General features: G+C 41.6%; 1 protein-coding gene across 1 annotated transcript; it reads left to right on the top strand.

Moving 5' to 3' along the window:
• Window positions 1–409: 409 nt before the first annotated feature.
• On the top strand, window positions 410–20,735 carry LOC118940073 (zinc finger protein 345-like). The gene is made up of 4 exons (XM_036948299.1): window positions 410–1,841; window positions 12,647–12,700; window positions 12,836–13,013; window positions 19,079–20,735. The coding sequence occupies exons 1-4, from the start codon at window positions 549–551 to the stop codon at window positions 19,927–19,929; spliced, it is 2,376 nt and encodes a 791-aa protein (XP_036804194.1). The 5' UTR covers window positions 410–548; the 3' UTR covers window positions 19,930–20,735.
• The last annotated feature ends 241 nt before the right edge of the window (window positions 20,736–20,976 follow it).

The following is a 20,976-nucleotide window of genomic DNA, read 5'->3' as shown; positions in this document are numbered from 1 at the left end:
CATCCAACACTTTACATGTTGCGTTTATATTTTTGTTTTTTGTTGTTACTATCAGTTTTAGGAACATTTACCCAAAATATGACATCAGCGATAATCAAAATGTTGAAAATCTGTGAATGTATAAATAAGAAATTGGTCGAGCAATGTGTCGAACCCTTTCAACAACGGGGAGATGTTACTGATGTTCTTTGTATCTTCGACGTAAAAACAAGTTTTGGACTTCCACACAAAATGACTTCTTTAGTTATTTTATGTTTAAGGAAGTGTGTAGGTCACATTCTGTATCATACAGCTATGCATGTTATATATTTAGAACCACCTGTTCAATTGGAATCCAGCGACGTCTGTGTCTTCGGTGTTCTAGAACTGTCTAGGTTTTTGTGTTCTGACTTGTAAAACAGGATGAATAAAATAAGTAATGTAAACATAGCAGTAATTACCAGGAAGCTCTACATTTGTTTTAAAATCACACTAAGATTTTTAAAACTGGCCTCGGGTTATTGAGAGATCTGATTTAGGATTTACCCTCGTAGCAAGGTTGTTTTATCATGTGGTTTCATTCGGGTCTCTATTTAAAAATAACACTGTCTTTGGCAGGAGAAAGGCCAGACTCGGAGGAACCAGAGCCAGGGACGTCCAAACTAGCAAGACGACACCACTGCTCCCAGTGTGGAAAGAGTTTTCACCAGAAAGCACACCTGAAAGCTCATGAGAGAATACACACAGGAGAGAAGCCTTACCACTGCTCCCAATGCGGAAAGTGTTTCAACCAGTCGGGGGAGCTGAAACAACATGAGAGAATACACACAGGAGAGAAGCCTTACCACTGCTCCCAATGTGGAAAGTGTTTCAACCAGAGAGTAAACCTGAAACAACATGAGAGAATACACACAGGAGAGAAGCCTTACCACTGCTCCCAGTGTGGAAAGAGTTTCAACCGGAAAGCAAACCTGAAAGCTCATGAGAGAATACACACGGGAGAGAAGCCTTACCACTGCTCCCAATGTGGAAAGTGTTTCAACCAGTCGGGGGAGCTGAAACTACATGAGAGAATACACACAGGAGAGAAGCCTTACCACTGCTCCCATTGTGGAAAGTGTTTCGTCCATTTGGAGGTGCTGAAACAGCATGAGAGAATACACACAGGGGAGAAGCCTTACCACTGCTACCAGTGTGGAAAGGGTTTCAACCAGAGAGGACACCTGAAACTACATGAGAGAATACACACAGGAGAGAAGCCTTACCACTGCTCCCATTGTGGAAAGTGTTTCGTCCGTTCGGTGGAGCTGAAACAACACGAGAGAATACACACAGGAGAGAAGCCTTACCACTGCTCCCAATGTGGAAAGAGTTTCAGCCGGAAAGCATTCCTGAACCAACACGAGAGAATACACACGGGGGAAAAGCCTTACCACTGCTCCCAGTGTGGAAAGCGTTTCAACCATTCAGGGAAGCTGAAACGGCATGAGAGAATACACACAGGAGAGAAGCCTTACCACTGCTCCCAATGTGGAAAGTGTTTCAACCAGCCGGGGGACCTGAAACAACACGAGAGAATACACACGGGAGAGAAGCCTTACCACTGCTCCCAGTGTGGAAAGCGTTTCAGCCATTCAGGAAAGCTGAAACGGCATGAGAGAATACACACAGGAGAGAAGCCTTACCACTGCTCCCAATGTGGAAAGTTTTTCAGCCAGATAGGATACCTGAAACAACATGAGAGAATACACACGGGGGAAAAGCCTTACCACTGCTCCCAGTGTGGAAAGTGTTTCAACAATTCAGGGACGCTGAAACGACATGAGAGAATACACACAGGGCAGAAGCCTTACCACTCCTCCCAGGGTGCAAAGCTTTTGCCCATTTAGGAAGCCTGAAAGAACACATTAGACTACACACAGAGGAGAAGGCTTAGAAAAGCTCAGACTGTGGGAAAACATATTACTCATAACAGTCATTTAAACGTCATTAGAGAATCCACACAGGAGAGAGAAATTACTTATCTTAGCGTGTATATTGATATTTCACATCACATTGGCTTAAAATTCATCAGAGAACATACACAGTGCTCCCATTGTCTTATATTGTTGACCGACAATGTGTTTACCTGTCTTTACCATATGAAATTAAATGGTACAGGGTATACTCAAACATATATTTGACCTACAAAACTAAGGACATGATTGTGGACTTCAGGAAACAGCAGGGGGAACACCCCCCTATCCACATCGATGGAACAGTATTGGAGAGGGTAGTAAGTTTTATGTTCCTCGGCATACACATCACAGACAAACTGAATTGGTCCACCCAGCAGCGCCTCTTCAACCTCAGGAGGCTGAAGAAATTCGGCCTGTCACCAAAAGCACTCACAAACTTCTACAGATGCACAATCGAGAGCATCCTGTCGGGCTGTATCACCGCCTGGTACGGCAACTGCTCCGCCCACAACCGTTAGGCTCTCCAGAGGGTAGTGAGGTCTGCACAACGCATCACCGGGGGCAAACTACCTGCCCTCCAAGACACCTACACCACCCGATGTCACAGGAAGGCCATAAAGATCATCAAGGACAACAACCACCCGAGCCACTGCCTGTTCACCCCGCTATCATCCAGAAGGCGAGGTCAGTACAGGTGCATCAAAGCTGGGACCGAGAGACTGAAAAACAGCTTCTATCTCAAGGCCATCAGACTGTTAAACAGCCACCACTAACATTGAGTGGCTGCTGCCAACACACTGACTCAACTCCAGCCACTTTAATAATGGGAATTGATGGGAAATGATGTAAAATATATCACTAGCCACTTTAAACAAGGCTACCTAATATAAGGTTTACATACCCTACATTATTCATCTCATATGCATACGTATATACTGTACTCTATATCATCTACTGCATCTTTATGTAATACATGTATCACTAGCCACTAACTATGCCACTTTGTTTACATACTCATCTCATATGTATATACTGCACTCAATACCATCTACTGTATCTTGCCTATGCTGCTCTGTACCATCACTCATTCATATATCTTTATGTACATATCCCCTTACACTTGTGTCTATAAGGTAGTAGTTTTGGAATTGTTAGCTAGATTACTTGTTGGTTATTACTGCATTGTCGGAACTAGAAGCACAAGCATTTCGCTACACTCGCACTAACATCTGCTAACCATGTGTATGTGACAAATAAAATGTCATTTGATTTGACCTCAGAAATAAAGAATCTTGGTTTGACTTGGACTCCAGCAGATCCTTATTTTATAATATCCACCACAACTCTCCCACAGATTGCTGTTTATCATTGTCTCAATGAAGAGTTCCTCTTTCGACTTTCCTGGGGGCAATTACAAACCTCCCACTGGTTGAATAAACGTTGTTACCCGATTGATGAGATTATTATGGGTGAGAGCAATTATTTTATTTGTCAAATGGCAACCAAGCATCGGTCATCATGTCACCAGATTAAGACCCTCAAAATGTATTGGAATTGAGCATCAAGCTCATCACATGTAGTTTCACCACCCTGTGAAGTTCATAACTTATTTCATCTGTAGCCTAATAAACGACATGGTTTTCCAAGTTTTAGAGGGAGGACCACACAACATATCATCACGTGACTCCAAGTTAACTCAGATATGATGGTTATTTGTTGAAGGAATTAAATTGCTCTCTGTTTTAATACCCAATTAAAATGAAACACTCTGTCAATTCATAAGGAATTGTAATTCCCTTATTCTATAATGATAGACAGAGCCCAGTCTTAAAATCAGACTGCAGAGTTTATTCAAGAGAGTACTGAGTACACATTTTACCACAGGTTATAAACGGAAAATGACGTCAGCGTTTTCTAAATGTTCCGTCTCTTCTTGACACTGGTAGAAAGGCTCTATAGTTCTCAAGCCTTCCCTCCTCGCCTTGAGCCAAGGCCTTGAGCCAAGGTCAGCTAGTGTAGATAAGCATTCTAGTCAGTTTGGAGATATAGTTCATTCATTTGTACCAAGGAACAGACCGTCATTGTTCTAAACTCTTGACCACATTCACACACACATTATTTTCAGTACTGGGATCAAGAAAGAAAACTCATACATATACAGAATAGTATTCTGATTAGTACATATACAGTAACATAATAGTATTCGGGTTAGTACATATACAGTAACACGCTAGTATTCTGATTAGTCAGTCCTGATTGAAATGTATACATAATTAGTCATCATTGATATATAAATATTTGTACATAAAGGAGTTTCCATCGCCATTTCTCACTAAAACGTTTATACTGGCACAAAAAGACCCAACCATGTCAGACAAACTAACATATCGTCTGTCAGCATTTATAAAAATATTCAGGCATATCCTGTTTCCGTCAGCCCGGTCATTACTTTTGAAATGGTTGGATCAATATCCACCTTCATGATGTGGATGAAGCCTGATTTGGAATGTCTGAGTAGTTCTATATGATGTCATAATACACCCCTCGATAATCAAGTGATATTTGGAATGTCTGAGTAGTTCTATCTGATGTCATAATACACCCCTCTGATAGTGATACATTTGCTCCATTGTTTCCATGTCAGTTGGTTTCCCACTCTGATGATGTATATCTGACAGAGGGGCTTTAAATGAATAGTATGGTGACATCTTAGTGGGGCTTGAAGTAAATAGGATTATTAATCATAAACTCCTATAGCAACAATACAATGCAGCTTTGACATCAAGAAGAGAATGGGCTGATGGGTGGTGGTGCTACTCTATAGGTAAGGCTGTCCAATATGAATGTTCAATACACACAATAGGTTGGTTATGGAGGGTGATGTATCACAGTCAAAGTCCTGCAAAAAGAGCTAAGAGACTCATATTTGTGTAAATTATACATAGTTGTGTTCTGTGGTTGTCACTGAGTTGGCTGATATCCCATTTTATGGGGTCACTCCACAATTAAGGCTGTACAGTGCCTATACAAAGTCTACACTTTGCTCCTTTCATATTTATTTTGATCCTGATAAACTCCCCAGTCACTGCCAGTGACAAGCATACCCATAACATGATGCTGCCACCACAATACTTAATGTGTGGTCTATCTCCAGGTCATCAGACTGTTAAATAGTCACCTCTAGCCGGCCTCCGCCCAGTATCATCCTATATAACTACTGCTGTACACACCTTTTATATTAGTTTCCGGTTCTACCATTTCTATATTTCTAAATCCTTAAAAATAAATTGTAGGGAAAATCAGTAGGTCACACAAATGACTATTTCTAAACAAAGATAATAGACAAGTAGAATGGGACAGGTTTCTTATACTATCTTCACTTACTCAGTGAAGAGACTCCAGGGGTGGTGATGAAGGCTGTAGGAATGAAGATCAGACAGTGAAGAGACTTCAGGGGTGGTGATGAAGGCGGTAGGAATGAAGATCAGTCAGCAATACTGGTCCTGTGGTCAGGTGGGGGAGTGGTCGAGGCAGCCAATGATTGTGAGGAAGCAATGTGGGGAACAGGCTCCTTTCTACTACCATTCTGGGGTCTGGATACATGCCAACAAAGACTACAACTGCTTCAAACAATGAGAGTGGCTACCATTGACCATCACACTTTCTTTCATAACCAGGAAGCCCATGTTGAGCCAGCAGTGTTCCCACTATGGAAGAGGGAGCAGGATGCCTTCATCCAGTCTCTCAGAAAACCATGTTGAGCCATCAGTGTTCTCACTATGGAAGAGGGAGCAGGAAGCCGTCATCCAGGGACAAGGACAAAGGTGCAGCACTGGTGTTAGTAGCTGATGACAGAAGTGACAGCCTGGACACACAGCAAAGTTTGACGCGATCAGTGTTGTTGAGCAGAGAATCAACCAGATTGATTCACAGTCAGTGTTGTTGAGCAGAGAATCAACCAGAGAATCAACTAGATTGATTCACAGTCAGTGTTGTTGACCAGAGAATCAACCAGATTGATTCACAGTCAGTGTTGTTGAGCAGAGAATCAACCAGAGAATCAACCAGATTGATTCACAGTCAGTGTTGTTGAGCAAAGAATCAACCAGATTGATTCACAGTCAGTGTTGTTGAGCAGAGAGAGAGATTAAAGTAGACGGCACGCGGCAAAGTGATTGATTGATGACCTTGCGTCATGATGACCTGTGCATGTCCGAATATGTGCCCCCGCCCCGTCCCCCCTGTTCCAGTGGTCACGTGTTAGGGGGTGTGTGTTATTTCATAGCTATATGTCATCCTTTGAAGTAGTCCTGGTGATTGATGTCTAGGGGCCTGGTTGAACTGGGGGGGTTGTGTTTGAACTTTTGGACAGGGTATGACCCCCCCACCCCCCAGTTTTATCGCCCTTATGTTTGTTATCTGATGAAGCAGGAATGTCCTGGGCTGTGGCATATGCCTTATAAATGTCCAGAACAAGCAATTTTTTAAATAAAGACCTGAATATTAAACATCTAAAATATGTCTACAAGGGCAATTATCGGAGTGCTTTGCAGCTCATGTCATGAATCCAACGACAAAAGCCTGGATGATGTTTTGCGTGAGGCTCCCGAATGTTTTAAAGGATTTTTGTGTACAAGCGAGGGTCATATGTCTTACATATTCAGCCCGGAGGAATCTACGGTTAAGATATTCACAGACAGCGTGTCCCAACCCTTTTATCGGGCAGAACCCGAGAGTTTTTCTCCAGCGCTAAGGATGAGAGAATGGCTTAAAATAAGACTAGCGCTGTGTCAAATGGAACGCGCCCTGAGTGCTTCAAGGCTGCCCGGATATGCGTTGGAAGAACAGGTCTGTGGCCGAAGTGATCTAATGGCCCTAAGAATCGCTTCAATGGCGTATACCCCGCACTCCAGAGTGACAATTTTAGCATGTGAACAATTTGATAGTGCAAATGCTTCGAAAACGGTCAGTTCATATGTATCTTCCAAAGCATGCAAGGATGTACATTTTTTTCAAATAATGTTCAGTTTTAAATGGCGCGATTACCATATTTTCGGAACACTGATGAATAAGCTGGACAGTCTTTTCGAAAATCGGGAACAATTACGGCGATGGCCGCGGTTATCGTTGAGACATACCCAGGAACAACAAAGTCGAAGGCGGATCTTTCCCTGGATGGAAAGTGGACAGAGCTTCGACGGAGCGCGGAAAAGACTTTGCGATGGGGAATTGGAAACGGATAATGTTCAGGGCTAACAGGACACCTATATCTGGAAGAAATAGTAAAAAAAAATGTTGAATTATAACGTGTGTTAAAATGTAGCTGTTAATTTTGAAAATGTATAGCCCCCATTTAACTAAGGGGAAGCGCTCTTTTCTCTCACGCTAGGGTCTGGCGCAGACAACTGTAAGATCTGAAAAACTTTCATAGGCTGTCATTGTAAATAAGAATTTGTTCTTTAACTGACTTGCCTAGATGAAAAAAAGTGAGAATGCTATTCATTGACTACAGCTCCGCTTTCAACACCATAGTGCCCTCAAAGCTCATCTTTAAGCTTAGGAACCTGGGACTAAACATCTCCCTCTGCAACTGGATCCTGGACTTCTTGATCCCCAGGTGGTAAGAGTAAGTAACAACACATCTGCCACGCTGATCCTCATCACGGGGAGCCCCTCAGGGGTGCATGCTCAGCCCCTTCCTGTACTCCCTGTTCACTCATGACTGCATGGCCAGACACGACTCCAACGCCATCATTGAACAGTGTCATCAGGCCTGATCACTGACAACAACAACAAAGCCTACAGGGAGGAGGTCAGAGACCTGGTCGTGTGGTGCCAGGACAGCAACCATTCCCTCAATGTGATCAAGATAAAGGAGATGATTGTGGACTACAGGAAAAGGAGGACCAAGCACGCCCCATTCTCATTGACAGAGCTGTAGTGGAGCAGGTTGAGAGTTTCAAGTTCCTTGGTGTCCGCATCACCAACAAACTATCATGGTCCAAGCACACCAAGACAGTCGTGAAGAGGGCATGACAAAACCTATTCCCCCTCAGGATACTGAAAAGATTTGTCATGGGTCCTCAGATCCTCAAAACGTTCTACAGCTGCACCATCGAGAGCATCCTGACTGATTGCATCACTGCCTGGTTTGGCAACTGCTCGGCCTCTGACCGCAAGGCACTACAGAGGGCAGTGCGTACGGCCCAGTACATCACTAGGGCCAAGCTTCCTGCCACTCAGGACTTCTATACCAGGCGGTGTCAGAGGGACTTTTTTGTACTTTACAAGTATTTTTCTTAACTGCATTGTTGGTGAAGGGCTTGTAGGTAAGCATTTCACTAAGGTCTACACCGGTTGTATTCGGCACGTGAATAATAATATTTAATTAGATTTTCATACTTTTCAAATAAAACACTTTTCAACCCACATGATCTATTACATAATAAAAGTTTTAAAAAAAACGTATACAAATATCATGTCATAGTGAATTCATGACATGTGAACGAACAAGCCTTTTCATACTTTATAATATGGCTATACAGTGGGGAGAACAAGTATTTGATAGCCTGCCAAATCGCCAGTGTTTCCTACTTACAAAGCATGTAGAAATCTGTCATTTTTATCATAGATACACTTTTTTAAAATTTATTTATTTCACCTTTATTTAACCAGGTAGGCAAGTTGAGAACACCTTTATTTAACCAGGTAGGCAAGTTGAGAACACCTTTATTTAACCAGGTAGGCAAGTTGAGAACACCTTTATTTAACCAGGTAGGCAAGTTGAGAACAAGTTCTCATTTACAATTGTGACCTGGCCAAGATAAAGCAAAGCAGTTCGACACATACAACGACAGAGTTACACATGGAGTAAAACAAACATACAGTCAATAATACAGTATAAACAAGTCTATATACGATGTGAGCAAATGAGGTGAGATAAGGGAGGTGAAGGCAAAAAAAAGGCCATGGTGGCGAAGTAAATACAATATAGCAAGTAAAACACTGGAATGGTAGATTTGCAGTGGAAGAATGTGCAAAGTAGAAATAAAAATAATGGGGTGCAAAGGAGCAAAATAAATAAAATAAATACAGTAGGGAAAGAGGTAGTTGTTTGGGCTTAAATTATAGGTGGGCTATGTACAGGTGCAGTAATCTGTGAGCTGCTCTGACAGTTGGTGCTTAAAGCTAGTGAGGGAGATAAGTGTTTCCAGTTTCAGAGATTTTTGTAGTTCGTTCCAGTCATTGGTAGCAGAGAATTGGAAGGAGAGGCAGCCAAAGAAAGAATTGGTTTTGGGGGTGACCAGAGAGATATACCTGCTGGAGGGCATGCTACAGTTGGGTGATGCTATGGTGACCAGCGAGCTGAGATAAGGGGGGACTTTACCTAGCAGGGTCTTGTAGATGACATGGAGCCAGTGGGTTTGGCGACGAGTATGAAGCGAGGGCCAGCCAACGAGAGCGTACAGGTCGCAATGGTGGGTAGTATATGGGGCTTTGGTGACAAAACGGATTGCACTGTGATAGACTGCATCCAATTAGTTGAGTAGGGTATTGGAGGCTATTTTGTAAATGACATCACCGAAGTCGAGGATTGGTAGGATGGTCAGTTTTACAAGGGTATGTTTGGCAGCATGAGTGAAGGATGCTTTGTTGCGAAATAGGAAGCCAATTCTAGATTTAACTCTGGATTGGAGATGTTTGATGTGGGTCTGGAGGGAGAGTTTACAGTCTAACCAGACACCTAGGTATTTGTAATTGTCCACGTATTCTAAGTCAGAGCCGTCCAGAGTAGTGATGTTGGACAGGCGGGCAGGTGCAGGCAGCGATCGGTTGAAGAGCATGCATTTAGTTTTACTTGTATTTAAGAGCAATTGGAGGCCACGGAAGGAGAGTTGTATGGCATTGAAACTTGCCTGGAGGGTTGTTAACACAGTGTCCTAAGAAGGGCCAGAAGTATACAGAATGATGTTGTATGCGTAGAGGTGGATCAGAGACTCACCAGCAGCAAGAGCGACATCATTGATGTATACAGAGAAGAGAGTCGGTCCAACAATTGAACCCTGTGGCACCCCCATAGAGACTGCCAGAGGTCCGGACAGCAGACCCTCCGATTTTACACATTGAACTCTATCAGAGAATTAGTTGGTGAACCAGGCGAGGCAATCATTTGAGAAACCAAGGCTGTTGAGTCTGCCGATGAGGATGTGGTGATTGACAGAGTTGAAAGCCTTGGCCAGATCAATGAATACGGCTGCACAGTAATGTTTCTTATCGATGGCGGTTAAGATATCGTTTAGGATCTTGAGCGTGGCTGAGGTGCACCCATGACCAGCTCTGAAACCAGATTGCATAGCAGAGAAGGTATGGTGAGATTCGAAATGGTCGGTAATCTGTTGGTTGACTTTGCTTTCAAAGACCTTAGAAAGGCAAGGTAGGATAGATATAGGTCTGTAGCAGTTTGGGTCAAGAGTGTCCCCCCCTTTGAAGAGGGGGATGACCGCAGCTACTTTCCAATCTTTGGGAATGTCAGACGACACGAAAGAGAGGTTGAACAGGCTAGTAATAGGGGTGGCAACAATTTCGGCAGATAATTTTAGAAAGAAAGGGTCCAGATTGTCTAGCCCGGGTTGATTTGTAGGGGTCCAGATTTTGCCGCTCTGTCAGAACATCAGCTGACTGGATTTGGGAGAAAGAGAAATGGGGAAGGCTTGGGCGAGTTGCTGTGGGGGGTGCAGTGCTGTTGACAGGGGTAGGAGTAGCCAGGTGGAAAGCATGGCCAGCATCGAAAAATGCTTATTGAAATTCTCAATTATGGTGGATTTATCAGTGGTGACAGTGTTTCCTATCTTCAGTGCAGTGGGCAGCAGGGAGGAGGTGTTCTTATTCTCCATGGACTTTACAGTGTTCCAGAACTTTTTTGAGTTAGTGTTGCAGGAAGCCAATTTCTGCTTGAAAAAGCTAACCTTGGCTTTTCTAACTGCCTGTGTATAATGGTTTCTAGCTTCCCTGAACAGCTGCATATCACGGGGGCTGTTCGATGCTAATGCAGAACGCCATAGGATGTTTTTGTGTTGGTTAAGGGCAGTCAGGTCTGGGGAGAACCAAGGGCTATATCTGTTCCTGGTTCTAAATTTCTTGAATGGGGCATGCTTATTTAAGATGGTTAGAAAGGCATTTAAAAAAAAATACCCAGGCATCCTCTACTGACGGGATGAGATCAATGTCCTTCCGGGATATCCCGGCCAGGTCGATTAGAAAGGCCTGCTCGCTGAAGTGTTTCAGGGAGCGTTTGACAGTGATGAGTGACCGCTGACCCATTGCGGATGCAGGCAATGAGGCAGTGATCGCTGAGATCTTGGTTGATAACAGCAGAGGTGTATTTAGAGGGCAAGTTGGTTAGGATGATATCTATGAGGGTGCCCGTGTTTAAGGCTTTGGGGAGGTACCTAGTAGGTTCATTGATAATTTGTGTAAAAAATTAACAGAGAAAATGTGTATTAACACACTACCTATTCATAGAAGTATTTATTCATCATCTACATATTCATATTACGCTTTTACGTCTGTGTACAGGAAAGTAGTAGTTGTATGACGAAAGAGAAAATATATCAGCTAATTGTTAAATAATTATGACGTTCTTTCCAATACAAAAAGTGTTGTAACTATTGTTTCCAAACTGCGTTACCCACTCCAGCCAGCAGATGGCGACGAGCGTCTTTCAGGTGATGCTTCTTGCGTGACGTATAATGGACTGGACGGGACGCTTCTTCAAGAACAACAAGGCGCCAACTCTTTCAACCACCTCGATAGCTTGCTAGACAACATAAAACTTACAGATTGACGTTTTAGACCATGTTAATGTGCATTAGCTAATCGCAGTGTTTAAAACACATTTCAGTTGACGTTAACTTGAACCTAATTTGCTTGTTCAATTTGCAAATTTGTTAAAGATTGATACTGAGCCTAGCACTAGGCTATTCGCTAATGCTAACTAGCTAGCTAACATCCCTGACCATGAGCTCATTAAACTACTCACCCCCTGCTAAAGAAGTGGATGTCTGCTGTACGGAGAAAGAAGCTCTGGCGCTGAACATTGTCGTGAAAGATGAAGAGGAGGATATTACAGTGAAAGGAGAGAAAGAACCTTTCAGAATGGAAGAGGAGGAAGAGGAGGCTGTTATAGGGAAAGAAGAGAAAGCATCCTCTTCCTCTCTAAAAGCTTATATCTCAGTAAAGGTGAAGGAGGAAGACGTTTTGGGAGTGAAAGAGGAGGAGACAGAATATCTCATTAACACCAGTGAGTATTGTCTTAAAAACAGGGGCACAAACTATGCAGTTGTTGAACTAATGTGTGGTTTTAAGGGGCATTCTACTTAAGTTCTTCACTTCAATGTGATGTTCAGTACTATATAAATTGTTAAAGGGTCAATCTGCCATTGCTACATATATTTTTGGGACTTTTAAATTAGATTTAATTATATATAACAGGCTTTTAAAATGTAATAATGGAGCATAATTTATACTTAAAATATCAAAGGGACACAAAAGGCACCCAATTAATTTAGAGATATTAATGCCTCTGATAAGACCCTATGACTGTAATAGACAGTAATAATTGATGATGGTAATAAGTTCACCATCTGTTTGATGTTCTCGTTAACACAGGAGAGAGACATGACTATCGTGGATCCTCTGGGGAGACTCAACATCCTGATGCTGACGAGGCAGAGAAGAGTCTCTCCAGATCAGAACACCAGATGGTACAGCTTGGTCTGGTCTAGCATACAGCTTGCTCTATCTGGGTCTGGGCTGTGTTTCTGTAAAGCAGTTTATGACAACAGTGACATCAGCATCCATAATGGTATGTGTCTGTGTCTCCTCTTTATGGTTACCAGGACAACGCTAGCCCTTCCTCTCTCCCGGAGTCCCCGTGTCATGCCTCTCCCGGAAACACCTTACTGCTGGGTATGAAGAGGTTGTCTGTGCTGCTGGTGGACTGCAGGAAAACAACAGGGCTGAGTGGAACTGTGAGAGGAGGAGAAGAGAAGAAAGGATCAGATTTGACACATCAAAGTAAGTGCTGTAGTTCAGTTTGAACAAATAAATAGATCTGCCCACTGGTATCTGTTACCAGGACAACCAGCAGAGTTCTGTTAGTTGACAGGAAGATAGAGTAGTGTATATGGATGTAATGAATATCATAACACTGAAAAAGGATTCGGCCAATGAAAAGAGAGAAACCGATAGACCATATAAAACCTTGATGAAAGTTAGCTTTAGAGGGAAAGTTTCAAGATGACCTAATGTAAGGTGCTTGTTTTACAAAAACATTCCATAAACTTGGTTCAGTTTATCAATCAACCTACCAGGGTAGTTACAAACAGTACAGAAATTGAATCATCAACATATTTTGATCATATCTTTACTATTGCTGCAGAAATGTGTTTGAAAGCAGTATCCAAATTCATCGGCTGTTGTGATCACAATATAGTAGTCATATCTAGGACAACCAAAGTCCAATAGGCTGGGCCTAATGTTCTTTATAAGAGGTCATACAATTGTTTGTGGTGATTCCTATGTTGTTGATGTTATTATGTTGTTTTTTTTCACAGTAAATAACTCACGGACACTAGAGAAGCTTTAACCAAGTTGAATTATTCCCAAAGGTTCTGTACATCTGTAATTCAGACAACCCAACGTTTGTTCCATCCAGATATATGTCGCACTTAAGACACTCCTTCTCTCCAATCCTTACATCTTATGGTTCCACAGGAAGAGAGTAACAGGATACCAGACCTTTATCTCCCTGATGAGAATCTGTCCTGACCTCAACCCCTCCTTCATCTAATCCACAGATGTTCGTCTCCCCTGTTTCACACTTTGCTCTCCTCTCGTCCACCCAACACATTCCGAAGCCACCTGTCTTTCTTCAGAGAACCATTAACTTCTGACATAACACCCAGTCTCTTTCACTTCCTATCACTTCTTTAATGTCTCCATGTTCCAAGTTTGGCCGATTCCAACAATGGAAACAATATTTGTTGGTCCGTGGTGTGTAATGACGAGCAACCAGACGCTGCCCTTGACACGTTTATGAAATTGCTTATCCCAGTTACTAATAAGCAGCACCCATTAAGAAAATGACTGTAAAAACTGTTAAATCCACGTGGATTGATGAGGAATTAAAAAATGGTATGATGAAGAGGGAGGCAAAAGAGATGGCATATAGGTCTGGCTGTATAACTGATTGGAAAACCTATTGCAAATTGAGACATCATTTGACTAAACTGAATAAAAAGAAGAAAGTACACAATGAAACAAAGATAAATGACATGAAGAATGATAGTAAAAAGTAAAATGGTTGTAAAAATCTTTGGAGCATCTTCAATGAAATTTTGCGCAAATAAAATCTACAATGACAAGTCACTGGTGTCTGACAACGTGGATGGAAAATTGAGGATAATAGCGGCCGATATTGCCATTCCTATTTGCCTTGTCTTTATTTTAAGCCTACTAGAAAGTGTGTGCCCTCAGGCCTGGAGGGAAGCTAAAGTCATTCCACTACCCAAGAAAAGTAAAGCTCCCTTTGCTGGCTTAAATAGCTGACCAATCAGCCTGTTACCAACCCTTACAATTTTTGGAAAAAAATATTTGACCAGATACAATGCTGTTTTACATTAAACAAATATAGACTTTTAGCTTATAGGGAAGTTCATTCAACAAGCACAGCACTTGCAAATGACTGTTTGGCTGAGAGAAATTGATGATAAAAATATTGTTGGGGCTGTTTTGTTAGACTTCGGTTCGGCATTTGACATTATCGATCAAAGTCTGGTGCTGAAAAAACGTATGGCTTTACACCCCCTGCTATATTGTGGATAAAGAGTTTTTCTTTTAAATGTAAAATGTATTTAACTAGGCAAGTCAGTTAAGAACAAATTATTTTTTTCAATGACGGCCTAGGACTGCCTTGTTCAGGGGCAGAACGACAGAGTTTTACCTTGTCAACAATTCGATCCAGCAATCTCTCGGTTACTAGCCTACCGCTCTAACCACTAGGCTACCTGCCGCCCCAGAGCTACCTGTCTGACAGAACACAGTGTTCTTTAATGGAAGCCTGTACAACAAAATCAAGGCAGAATCAGGAATTCCCCAGGGCAGCTGTTTGGCACCTACTCTTTTCAATCTTTACCAACAACATGCCAATGACATTTAAGTAAAGCCAGTGAGTCTATGTATGCGGATGACTCAACACTGTACACGTCAGCTACTACAGCGACTGAAATGACTGCAACCCTTAACATAGAGCTGCAGTTAGTTTCAGAATGGGTGTCAAGGAATAAGTTAGTTCTAAATATTTCTGATTACCTTAAAACCTCTTGGTGTTAGGGGGCAGTATTTTCATTTTTGGGAAAAAAACGTCCCCGTTTTAAACGGGATATTTTGTCAGGAGAAGATGCTAGAATATGCATATAATTGACATCTTTGGATAGAAAACACTCTAACGTTTCCAAAACTGTAAAGATATTGTCTGTGAGTATAACAGAACTGATGTTGCAGGCGAAAGCCTGAGAAAATCCAATCCGGAAGTGCCCCAGGTTTTGAAAGCGCTGCGTTCCAATGACTCCCTATATGGCTTTGAATGTACCATCAACGAGCTTACGCTTTCTACGTATTCCCCAAGGTGTCTACAGCATTGTGACGTAGTTTTAAGCATTTCTGTTGAAGAATAGCCATATGGGGGCACATTGCGTAAGTGGTCACATGGTGGCTCCGAGAGAGATTCTCGCGTAAAGTGCAGAGGTAGCCATTACTCCAATCGGTCCTAGAGAAAAAGGAATTGTCCCGACGGACATATTATCAAATAGATAGAAAAACACCTTGAGGATTAATTCTAAACAACGTTTGCCATGTTTTTGTCAATATTATGGAGCTAATTTTGAATATTTTTTCGGATTTCGGATTTCTCAGCCAAACGTGAAGAACAAACAGAGCTATTTCGCCTACAAAAATAATATTTTGGGAAAAAATGGAAAAAATGAATGAAAAAATGAACTTTGGCTGTCTACCTGGGAGTCTCGTGAGTGAAAACATTTGAAGTTCATCAAAGGTAAACGATTTAATTTGATTGATTTTCTGATTTCCGGCTATGATAAACTTACACAGATGCTTGTCTAGCGTTGGCTGTAAAGCATATTTTGAAAATCTGAGATGACAGGGTGATTAACAAAAGGCTAAGCTGTGTTCCAATATATTTCACTTTTGATTTTCATGAATAGGAAGATTTTCTAGGAAGATTTATGTCCGTTGCGTTATGCTAATTAGTGTCAGATGATGATAACTGTCCCGTTAACGGGCTGGGTGTCACTACAGGTTAAGTTACATGGCCTACTATGCTAATTCTGTAGCGGTATTGTTAGAGGGGGCTAAAGAAATATTTAGTTGGTGCGCCAGGCAGGTATTAACCCTAGTTATTAAAGTTAGTTATTACCTATTATAACATTATTATTTTTAAAATATTATTAAAACTGAAAGGATGAGAGTAGAATAGATAGAGTAGCGCTTCCAGACACATTCTAAACATGATGGAGACTTAATAAAGGAGGACTGTAGCACCTAATGATGAAACATTATGTAGTCTTAAAGGAGGACTGTAGCATCTAATTATGAAACATTATGGAGTCTTAAAGGAGGACTGTAGCACCTAATGATGAAACATTATGGAGTCTTAAAGGAGGACTGTAGCATCTAATGATGAAACATTATGGAGTCTTAAAGGAGGACTGTAGCATCTAATGATGAAACATTATGGAGTCTTAAAGGAGGCCTGTAGCATCTAATGATGAAACATTATGGAGTCTTAAAGGAGGACTGTACCATCTAATGATGAAACATTATGGAGTCTTAAAGGAGGCCTGTAGCATCTAATGATGAAACATTATGGAGTCTTAAAGGAGGACTGTAGCATCTAATGATGAAACATTATGGAGTCTTAAAGGAGGACTGTAGCATCTAATGATGAAACATTATGGAGTCTTAAGCTTTAATTTGTGGTATTGCACTTGTGAATGCATGAAAGTTAAATATTTCTAATAAAAAAATATATATTTTGCACTCTGCAATTTTACCGGATGTTGTCGAAATGTTCCGCTAGTGGAATCCCTAGCCATAACAGGTTTTAATGTGTTTGAGCCAATCAGTTGTGTTGTGACAAGGTAGGGGTGGTATACAGAAGATAGCCCTATTGGGTAAAAGACAAAGTCCATATTATGTCAAGAACAGCTCAAATAAGCAAAGAGAAACAACAGTCCATCATTACTTTAAGGACCACCACAAGAATGGAAGATCCAGAGTTACTTCTGATGCATAAGTTCATTAGAGTTACCAGCCTTAGAAATTGCAGCCCAAATAAATGCTTCACAAAGTTCAAGCAAGAGACACATCTCAACATCATCGGTTCAGAGGAGACTGCGTGAATCAGGCCTTCATGGTCGAATTGCTGCAAGGAAACCACTACTAAAGGACACCAATAAGAAGAAGAGACTTGCTTGGGCCAAGAAACACGAGCAATGGACATTAGACCGGTGGATATCTGTCCTTGGGTCTGATGAGTCCAAATTTGAGATTTTTGGATCCGAGCGTCATGTCTTTGTGAGACGAGGAGTAGATGAACAGTTTATCTCCGCATGTGTGGTTCCCACCGTGAAGCATGGAGGAGGAGATGTGATGGTGTGCGGGTGCTTTGCTATTGACAATGTCAGTGATTTATTTATTCAAGTCACACTTAACCAGCATGACTTCCACAGCATTCTACAGCTATATGCCATCCCATCTGGTTTGGGCTTAGTCCCACTGTCATTTGTTTTTCAACAGGACAATGACCCAACACACTTCCAGGTTGTGTAAGAGCTATTTGATTAAGTAGAAGAGTGATGGAGTGCTGCATCAGATGACCTGGCCTACACAATCCCCCGACCTCAACCAAATCAAGATGGTTTGGGATGAGTTGGATCGCAGAGGTGAAGGGAAAGCGGCCTACAAGTTCTCAACATATGTGGGAATGCCTACAAGACTGTTGGAAAAGGATTCCAGGTGAAGCTGGTTGAGAGAAAGCAAGGGTGGCAACTTTTGAAGAATAAAATATATATTTTGATTTAACACTTGTGGTTACTACATGATTCCATGTGTTTTTTAATCATTTTGATGTCTTTATTATTCTACAATGTAGAAAATAGTAAAAATAAAGAAAAACCCTTGAATGAGTAGGTAAGTCCAACCTTTTGACTGGTACTGTACATTACATTTCCTAACAGCTCCAGTGGACATTCCTGCAATCAGCATGCCAATTGCCCGCTCCCTCAGAGACCTGTGGCATTGTTGTGTGAACAAACTGCACATTTTCGAGTAGCCTTTTATTATCCCCAGCACAAGGTGCACCTGTGTAATAAGCAAGCTGTTCAATCAGCTTCTTGATATGCCACACCTGTCAGGTGGATGGATTATCTTGGCAAAGAATAAATGTTGACCAACAGTGATGCTCATGAAACATCCAACACTTTACATGTTGCGTTTATATTTTTGTTTTTTGTTGTTACTATCAGTTTTAGGAACATTTACCCAAAATATGACATCAGCGATAATCAAAATGTTGAAAATCTGTGAATGTATAAATAAGAAATTGGTCGAGCAATGTGTCGAACCCTTTCAACAACGGGGAGATGTTACTGATGTGCTTTGTATCTGTGATGTAAAAACAAGTTTTGGACTTCCACACAAAATGACTTCTTTAGTTATTTTATGTTTAAGGAAGTGTGTAGGTCACATTCTGTATCATACAGCTATGAAAGTTATATATTTAGAACCACCTGTTCAATTGGAATCCAGCGACGTCTGTGTCTTCAGTGTCCTAGAACTGTCCAGGTTTTTGTGTTCTGACTTGTAAAACAGGATGAATAAGTAATGTAAACATAGCAGTAATTACCAGGAAGCTCTACATTTGTTTTAAAATCACACTAAGATTGTTAAATCTGGCCTCGGGTTATTGAGAGATCTGATTTAGGATTTACCCTCGTAGCAAGGTTTCTTTATCATGTCGTTTCATTTGGGTCTCTATTTAAAAATAACACTATCTTTGGCAGGAGAAAGACCAGACTCAGAGGAACCAGAGCCAGGGACGTCCAAACCAGCAAGACGACACCAGTGCTCCCAGTGTGAAAAGAGTTTTAAACAGAAAGCACAACTGAAAAAACATAAGAGAATACACACAGGGGAGAAGCCTTACCACTGCTCCCAATGTGGAACGTCTTTCGTCCATTCGGCGGTGCTGAAACGGCATGAGAGAATACACACAGGAGAGAAGCCTTACCACTGCTCCCAATGTGGAAAGTGTTTCAACCATTCGGGGATGCTGAAACAACACGAGAGAATACACACAGGAGAAAAGCCGTACCACTGCTCCCAATGTGGAAAGTGTTTCACCCGGTCGGGGATGCTGAAACAACACGAGAGAATACACACAGGAGAGAAGCCGTACCACTGCTCCCAATGTGGAAAGTTTTTCAACCAGAGTGGACACCTGAAACAACATGAGAAAATACACACAGGAGAGAAGCCTTACCACTGCTCCCAATGTGGAAAGTGTTTCAACCATTCGGGGGACCTGAAACTACATGAGAGAATACACACAGGAGAGAAGCCTTACCACTGCTCCCAATGTGGAAAGTGTTTCACCCGGTCGGGGATGCTGAAAGAACATGAGAGAATACACACAGGAGAGAAGCCGTACCACTGCTCCCAATGTGGAAAGTTTTTCAACCAGAGTGGACACCTGAAACTACATGAGAGAATACACACGGGAGAGAAGCCTTACCATTGCTCCCAATGTGGAAAGTGTTTCAACCATTCGGGGGACCTGAAACGACATGAGAGAATACACACAGGAGAGAAGCCGTACCACTCCTCCCAGGGTGCAAACCATTTGCCCATTTAGGAAGCCTGAAAGAACACATTAGACTGCACACAAAGGAGAATGCTTAGAAAAGCTCAGACTGTGGGAAAACATATTACTCATAAGTCACTTAAACGTCATTAGAGAATCCACACAGGAGAGAGAAATTACTTCTCTTAGCGTGTATGTTGATATTTCACTTCACATTGACTTAAAAATCATCGGAGAACATACACAGTGCTCCCGTTGTCTTATATTGTTGACTGACAATGTGTTTACCTGTCTTTACCATTTGAAATTAAATGGTACAGGGTATACTCAAACATATATTTGTTTGTTTCTATTAGAAAACATGAAGTGAATATGGAGTCTTTCAGTTTGAATATAAAGGAGATCAGGTTCCTTGTTTTAAATTGTCCTTTTTTAAAACTCTGTGTGTTTATCTGGGTGTGTCATTCCTCCAGCACTACAGATAATCAAGTGATATTTGGATGTGATGCATTAGTTCCATTGTTGACATTTGCATTGTTGGCCCACTGATGATTTAATGAAATGAAAATGTTCAGACTCTGTAATGGAAAATGTTAATTGTTTGTGTGTCCACATAACTGAGTATGTGACTAACCTTGTGAAACTGTCCTATTATAAGCTCCTGTTCTTGGGAGTATAATTCTGTGTTGCAAACCAATTTGCACCTGTGTCCTTGTATGAATAAAGTCCAGCCCAGGAACAGGAAACTATAAAGATATGTGCTCATCACCCAATGCTTCAGGAATTCAGACTGTCTACACTGCGCTGTGTAACTCTGTTATTCTCTCTGAGCTCAGAAATAAAGAATCTTGGTTTGACTTGGACTCCAGCAGATCCTTATTTTATAATATCCACCACAACTCTCCCACAGATTGCTGTTTATCATTGTCTCAATGAAGAGTTCCTCTTTCGACTTTCCTGGGGGCATTTACAACGCTCCCACTGGTTGAATAAACATTGTTACCCGATTGATGAGATTATTATGGATGAGAGCAATTATTTTATTTGTCAAATTGCAACCAAGCATCGGTCATCATGTCACCCTCAAAATGTATTGGA

This window comes from Oncorhynchus mykiss, chromosome 17 (assembly GCF_013265735.2).
Source record: "Oncorhynchus mykiss isolate Arlee chromosome 17, USDA_OmykA_1.1, whole genome shotgun sequence".
Lineage (NCBI taxonomy): Eukaryota > Metazoa > Chordata > Actinopteri > Salmoniformes > Salmonidae > Oncorhynchus > Oncorhynchus mykiss.
This window is presented reverse-complemented; position numbering and strand designations above follow the sequence as displayed.

Excerpts from the sequence above, each read along its gene's own strand:
- LOC118940073 (XM_036948299.1), top strand. The coding sequence starts at position 549 with ATGTGGTTTCATTCGGGTCTCTATTTAAAAATAACACTGTCTTTGGCA. Across the intron at positions 1,842-12,646 it reads AGAAGCCTTACCACTCCTCC|CATCCTGATGCTGACGAGGC; the intron begins CAGGGTGCAAAG and ends GGGGAGACTCAA. Across the intron at positions 12,701-12,835 it reads CCAGATCAGAACACCAGATG|GACAACGCTAGCCCTTCCTC; the intron begins GTACAGCTTGGT and ends TATGGTTACCAG.